The sequence below is a fragment of the Lathyrus oleraceus genome, chromosome 7, assembly GCF_024323335.1.
Source record: "Lathyrus oleraceus cultivar Zhongwan6 chromosome 7, CAAS_Psat_ZW6_1.0, whole genome shotgun sequence".
NCBI classification, from domain to species: domain Eukaryota; kingdom Viridiplantae; phylum Streptophyta; class Magnoliopsida; order Fabales; family Fabaceae; genus Lathyrus; species Lathyrus oleraceus.
Genome location: NC_066585.1, coordinates 113311197 through 113318040, shown reverse-complemented (window position 1 = coordinate 113318040; position 6844 = coordinate 113311197). Strand labels below are relative to the sequence as shown.

Below are 6844 nucleotides of genomic sequence, written 5' to 3'. Positions count from 1 at the left end.
TACAGATTTATCCTAACCATTATAAATATCAAATAGTTTTTCTTTAAATCATGTGATATTTTTTTTAATTATAATTTTAACTATATTTTAATGTTTAATAATACAGTATATTTATATTATAGGATCTCCAAATTAGTATTTTAATTTATAAAAATCAAAGTGTTTTAAAAAATATTTTTTAAAATACAAAAGAAAAAAATCATTTTTTAAAGATAACCAAACCGAATGTATATTTCATCCTTCCACGCTTACACTCCACCCTATCAAAAGGAGGCAAATTTTTAATACATCTTAGCAACATGACACGTTACTTAATTTATAAATAATTAAAAAACACATGTGAACGCATATAACCTTGAAAGCTTATGAAACAGAGACAAAATTATTATTTCTATTTTTCAATTAGTATCAATAAATGAAAAATATCAAGCTTGGTGACATACAATTGTTTGTGATATACAACAAGTACTGAAGACAGACGCCTAACCAAAGCTTCCACTGTTGAACAATGCAATTCAACCAACTATTCCCTGTGAGTGTGGTATAATATGAAGGATACATCAATGCAACTAATTCCCAAATCCCAAGTAAATTAGTGGTCGAATTAAGAATGCAATTTAAACCTCCCAAGAATTAACTCAATACGGGTCCTGGCTATGGAAGAATGGTGTCCAGTGAATGTGACATAAACCCGAATCAAACCTGGAAAGTTCTTCGTAAACAACTTGAACCAATTTCCAGAAGCTATTCTTCAAGTCTCTGTTTTGGCACATAAGCAAATTGGCTCAAATCCGCAGCTGCTGGCCTATGATAAACATGTAGAAGTATATAGTCATAAACCATAATATTGATAGGAAACTCCAAGGAACAATAATATTTGGTTAATGACAGAAGTAAATTACCTAGTATTACGAGTTTTACAAATATCAGGAGCTACTCTTCTAGTCTTTGATAGTTTTGGCACGTATGCATATTTGTTGAACTCTGCAGCTGTTGGTCTGTATATATACAAGATTACAGATCATTATACTGATATGAAACTCCAAGGGACAGTGAATCCAGGATCCTGGCAGAAAAACATTACCTATTGTTGTTACGAGTGTTGCGAACATCTTTCAGCGGAGCGCGTAGACCACTGACACGAGAGCCGGGTGTATATTTAAAAGCTGATATTACAGAGGCAAATCTTTCCAAAGACTTCTCGGCTATTTCTGAATAATGGCCTAAATGGGAAATGTTTGTCCCAAAATTTTCTTCTTCAGCACAATCCTCTTTGAATGGCACGTCAACATTGTGATCAGAGCAACCTAAATTCAAGAAATAACAGAATTCAGAGATGCTTCTGTTCATGATTACACCTAAAGTGATCTATTTAAATATTTGACTCATCATTTCCTCCACTATAGCATTTTGTCATCTGTTTCAATTAAAACATGCCATATGACTCATACCGTGCATGAAAGTACACCCAAGATTGCGGTCTGCTAAATGCAGGAAAAGTTAATATCCTTTAATATGTCAAAATAACTGTCCAGTAATAGTCATTTTCATGGTAAAGTAGCAAAGTCACTGTCGTAAAAGAAAAGGATTTATCTAAGTAGCAAGGTCACTTTCGTAAAAGAAAAGCTTTTATGGAAGTAGCAAAGTTACGGTCATAAAAGATGGTGCAACAATAACAATAATAGCAGCCACCGTATAGAATAATAAATAAAATTAAAATTAAAGCAAAGAACATAATAGCTGGAATAGCAAGATAATTGATACTAGCTATTTTAGTTGTGAAGGTGAAAGAACATATGAGCTAACAGATAACTTTCTGAAGTATACCATTATCATAAGTAGATGAAGTAGGATGCATTTGCCTGGCCTGCAAATTTTCCTGGAGAAATTCAAACCATCACTACATGAATATAATAGGAGAAAGTGTTGAAGAAAACAAAAGGTTCAATGTGAAAAAAATATCTTACATTTTGAGTATTGTCATTCGGGGAGGCCTTCCTTTTCAAGTCTTTGTTCTTCAAATGGCTGCTACATAAATCACCTCCAGATATGCCATTTTTTCTCTCATCGACGAAGATGCCAGAGGACAGCTGCTCTTGTTTCTCATCACAAGCATTCTTTTCTACTTGCTTCTGCTGAAAGTAAGGACTCCTTACAACTACCTTTCTTTTTACCTCCTTGGTTTTTCTTTCAACTTTGTCTTGGACATTCATGAGCTCGTGCTCCTTATGCAACCCCAAACAAGGTTTATGAATTGGCTGCCTAGGCTGTCTCAATATTGTATGATCAGGACTTCCCTTCTTCTCTCCTGCCATAGATACTATATTCACATAGACAAAGAAATGAGCATCAGCCAACACATGCAAAGGAATAATGGAGTAGAGTTTTGAACCCAAAGAAACTAACTGGCCTATATTCTTACCATGATATGGTGATTCTATAAGGTCTGAAGTTTTGGAGGAAAAACTGTTTTCAATCTGATCAAAGGAAAAAAATGTTAGAAAATAGCTAAGAGGTTGACAAGCAACATTGAACAGCATTTCACTATATTGTTCTCTAGGCCGGGCAACGTACATAGCAATCAGGAGAAGAGCCGCTGCCTAAATTCTCGGAGTCAACTGAGGATGCACCAGAGTTCATTGTTTCGCTAGCAGCAGCTTCTAAAGTCTGATGTTCCAGGGATTTGACAGAAGAGGAAATCAGTGTACTTTGGTTAGCAGTAGCAGGTGACGTCCGTGGTGCTTTGAATTCCCGTTTTGCTTCAAGAGATGCAAAACCTTCCATTGCTAAGGAAAAATTACTTTAATAAGGAATTGAAGAAAATAAGCTTCCTAAAAGCGGCAGAGTATGTCACATGAGGAAACTTTCAAGACTCAGCGCAGTCATAGATAGTTTTGGCTTTAATAATTGGTTTGCCTCTTCTAGACTACTTAAATGCCATACAATATACAACATCAACCAAGTGTTATCTCACTAAATAGGGTCAGCTACATGGATCAAACTACACTATAATGTTATAATATTTTGGAGAAAAATGGCAGCCAACGCATCAACAGTGTCATGAAGTATCCCTATGGACCACGGAATGCATCCCTGCATTCCTCCCTTTTAAACATGCTAAAGTGATTAAATTTAATAAAAGTAGAATGCTTCAGAGGATACAAAAATACTTGGTCAAGAGATTCTTCTGCACGGGAAGATCAATCTTTTTCTTCACCCTTTCAGAATTAAGTGTTTTGAATTGAGAAGTTCCTGCAATTTCTAATCTGGCAACAAATTTATCTCCCTGCAGTTTCAAAAGAAATAGACATCAACATACAATACCTTTAAACAAGTAGGCAATAAAAAATTGAAGAACATACATGCTTCCCTAATTCTTACCCTGTGATAAGCTCGTGATAAAGTATAGTATTACAGAGGGAATGGTTAGAATTAGAAGGGACAGAGTATGAAATGAGATGAGGTGGTTATAAAGGGAGTGAGGGGAGACATGGGAGGGTAAGGAATAATTTGGGGGAAAAGGTTTGGACAAGCTGAGCAGCTTTACTGAGGAGTTGTCTCCTGTTTTCTTCTCTAGTTTTCTTTATTTTTATCTTTCATACCTAGTTTTACAGAGTAAATGTTTTCTGATTGTGGGGAGCATAGCTCATTTTTTTCCTATTTCTAATATCACTCTATATCCGGTACCTGTCACCTTAACTTGTTATGAAAATACATTAACCATGTATTAGCATTTTCCTTTTGTTCTAAATATGACTTCTTGAGCATATAAACATGCATCTTATCAAAGTATTACAACTATTGTCTCATTATTAGAATGTATAATGGTCATACTAATTACCAAGAAAACCTTGTATAGATCATTATAAGAATGAAAACATCACCCAAGTTATATGCAGAATTCACACACTCGTTTGCACCCATGCCAACATAAAGGCAACAGAAATAGATCAATCTTTTCAACTGCTGTCGATCTTATTTATATCATCATCAAAATCCATTTTCTTTCAACACCATTTGAACTTACCATCACGTTCCAAAACTGAACAAATCAATTAAATTACTTTGATCAAAAAATAAAGGGATTTATGGTAACTAGAAATTCATATATTGATTCTAACAATAACACACAAAGTGTGCGTGAAGATAAATAAAAATTTGATGGTGTACCTCAAATGGCATTTTGGTAATTGGATCAAGATCCCCTTCTGCTATTCCCTGTGCTATATCTTTTGGCAAGGGTGTGTACCAGGTTAAGGTATTATTCAAAATAAAATCTCAGATGATCATACAAAATATAGCAAACTTTTATCAATAGTTCAATATTCAATATAAAATGGTAATAAAACCTTGAGAGGATATGGGCCTAAAAAGTCTAACTCGTCACCAATATCCTCAGGTATATCGGACAAATGGACAATATTTTCACTAGTTGGATCATAAACCCGTTGATGTTGGAAAGTAAGTATAGCCTTCCTGAATGACTCTTCATAAATGGGAGGTACAGAAATACCACTGTATCTCAAGTGCTTAAGAACCTGATAAATTACAATTGGCATCAGAATTACAACAAATTTCATGTCAGAAGTACATAAAAGATGTTTTTATGTGGGTGTGGGTGTGGGTGTGAATGGCTTTGTATAGGTTCTTTGGTCTTGAGTAAACATGCTCGTCAACTGTATCAGACATTCTTACCTTGTCATAACTTTTAAACTTTTTAATGCTTGCATGAGCCTTTTTGAGACCCATACCTGGCAAGGACGGAAGATAGTCGCAGCCACTCAAAATACACATTTCAAGAAGCATTTGTCTGTTGAACCCTTCAAAACTAAGCTCCTTATTCTTTTGAAGCGTGGAATACTGAAATTGGACACCTTGACCAAACTTGTCCATTTTAAAGATAATCTAAATTTTAATGAAAGAAACAAACCAGTCAAGAGTCAGGTATTCTATCAAATTAAGGAGAATTATACCGTATAAACACAGATTATACAAGCTTATAAAAAGATACAGGTAATAGAAGACATTAGTGTGTTAATCTATGCCTGATAAAACTCACTCTTGGACAACCAAATGGTATAAGATCCGAGTCTTCAGTTATAACTGCATCAACCTGTTTGCTAATTGCCAAGAATGTCATTTGGGCATCTGCCTCATAAGGAGCAACAATATATTGGACATTCTCCTGCTTCAACACCTTTCACAAATAAAATAAAAAACAGGGTTTCAACATTTAGGAGAAGCACATGTGAATGTGTATGTAACTATCTACTATCTCATGCACAACATCCAGACTATCTCTCTGAATTCTGATAAACTGAATTCCTTTGTACCTGAATTAGTTCTCGCGCAATCACAGGCGAAATATCAACAGCTTTCTGGTAGCACTCATATGCAGCTGTAGAATTTCCATTCGAATCATGTTCAACTGCACGTTCAAAATTATCTTTTCTAACCCTGCACTTACAGCATAAAAAATAGTTCTTTCTTAAGCAAAAACGCAACAAAAACTAACAGGATTATTCGATCATATGGTTTAAAAACCAGCTAATAAATCAGAGTGTGTACCTAGCACGCTTGTTCTCTTGTTCAAGCTTCATTGGTAGAAAACCCCCATCAAATACAAGAATAGGTTTAACACCATAATGGCGAAGCAAATTCACTCTATGCATGCAATACTCAATGTGCCTGTAGTAAATTCAATTGAAACCTATTGAAAATAAGCATATGCGAAATTGAATGAACCCAAAACTAAAAAATAAATTTTGACTAGCTGATTTTGTGCCAAGTGTAAAATTAAAGAAAAACCTGGCAAAATAATGATAAAGAGGAGACTAAAAAACAAGGAATATGTGAGATGTGGGTGAGTGACCTAGAAGTGGGTATTCCTTTGCAGAGGTCAGTGCTGCAAGAAAGGGCGCCCTTGTGGAGCCAAGAATAGGTGTCGATGGCGACAGAGCAGCCGTGAAGGTCTTTGATGTGAATTGGAAGCATTATGGATTTGAGAAGCGGTAATAGACCATGGATTCCCATTTCACTTGGCAGATTGCAGATTGAAGATACACACTCACTCGCTCTACTGTTCCAAATCCATGATACGCATTACGCAACTTTTCGTCTCCGATGGAGAAGAGTAGAGAAAGAGACGCGCAGGAGATAATTTGGCGGGAAAGCTTTGATTTTTGGGATCGGATCCCTCCACTCACATTACCGTATCAGCGCTCTCTCGTTTTTGTGAAAAGTTTTTTTCTATAAAATTAAGAAAGTTTATTTTAATTTTTTTTTGTTACAAAAATATTTATATTTAATGCGGGCTAATTACATGTAGATATTGGGAAAAAATTCACCCATCTATATTCTTAAAAAGTTGAAAATCATGCAAAATTGGTTTAAAAAAGCTAAGTTTCGCTAAGAAGACAAAAAAATGTGATCGAATCGAATGCGCGGACTCGGATTGTGGCTTATGTGACCGACAATCGAGGGAAAATGGTTCAAGATGTTAAGTTACATACGAAATGGCTGGTGAAGCCAATTTGGTTAAAGTTATTGATCACACACTAGACCAGGGACTCGACTGCATATATGATGATGAGCATTTGGACTTTGAAAAAGATCCGATGATTTCGATTGGAAAAATCCAAGCTCAAGATCCTTTAGAAGAAGTCGACTTAAGGGATGGACCAATCAAGAGACCTACTTATATTAGCACCAAGATAGGTTCAAGCCTAAAAAACCAAGTGATACAACTGCTAAAAAACTACAAAGGTTGCTTTGCATGGGACTACGATGAAATGGCAGGCCATAATCGATAACTAGTAGAGTTGAAGTTACTCATCCATTTGGG

General features: G+C 35.4%; 1 protein-coding gene across 1 annotated transcript; it reads right to left on the bottom strand.

The window, feature by feature from the left end:
• Nucleotides 1-355: 355 nt before the first annotated feature.
• LOC127106068 (exonuclease 1) lies at nucleotides 356-6245 on the bottom strand. The gene is made up of 15 exons (XM_051043350.1): nucleotides 5873-6245; nucleotides 5569-5688; nucleotides 5334-5457; nucleotides 5060-5197; nucleotides 4696-4905; nucleotides 4364-4538; nucleotides 4171-4244; nucleotides 3163-3286; nucleotides 2575-2777; nucleotides 2423-2477; nucleotides 1968-2320; nucleotides 1828-1879; nucleotides 1085-1307; nucleotides 903-998; nucleotides 356-805 (listed from the first exon to the last, which is right to left on the bottom strand). Exons 1-15 carry the CDS (start codon nucleotides 6031-6033, stop codon nucleotides 745-747), a joined length of 2169 nt encoding a protein of 722 aa, XP_050899307.1. The 5' UTR covers nucleotides 6034-6245; the 3' UTR covers nucleotides 356-744.
• Between the last annotated feature and the right edge of the window lie 599 nt (nucleotides 6246-6844).

Bases quoted from the DNA above. Each gene is read 5' to 3' on its own strand.
- LOC127106068 (XM_051043350.1), bottom strand. From the start codon at position 6,033: ATGGGAATCCATGGTCTATTACCGCTTCTCAAATCCATAATGCTTCCA. The intron at 3,287-4,170 runs GTACACCATCAA...TTGAAACTGCAG, and splicing joins TTACCAAAATGCCATTTGAG to GGAGATAAATTTGTTGCCAG. The intron at 999-1,084 runs GTAATGTTTTTC...GTATATATACAG, and splicing joins AACACTCGTAACAACAATAG to ACCAACAGCTGCAGAGTTCA.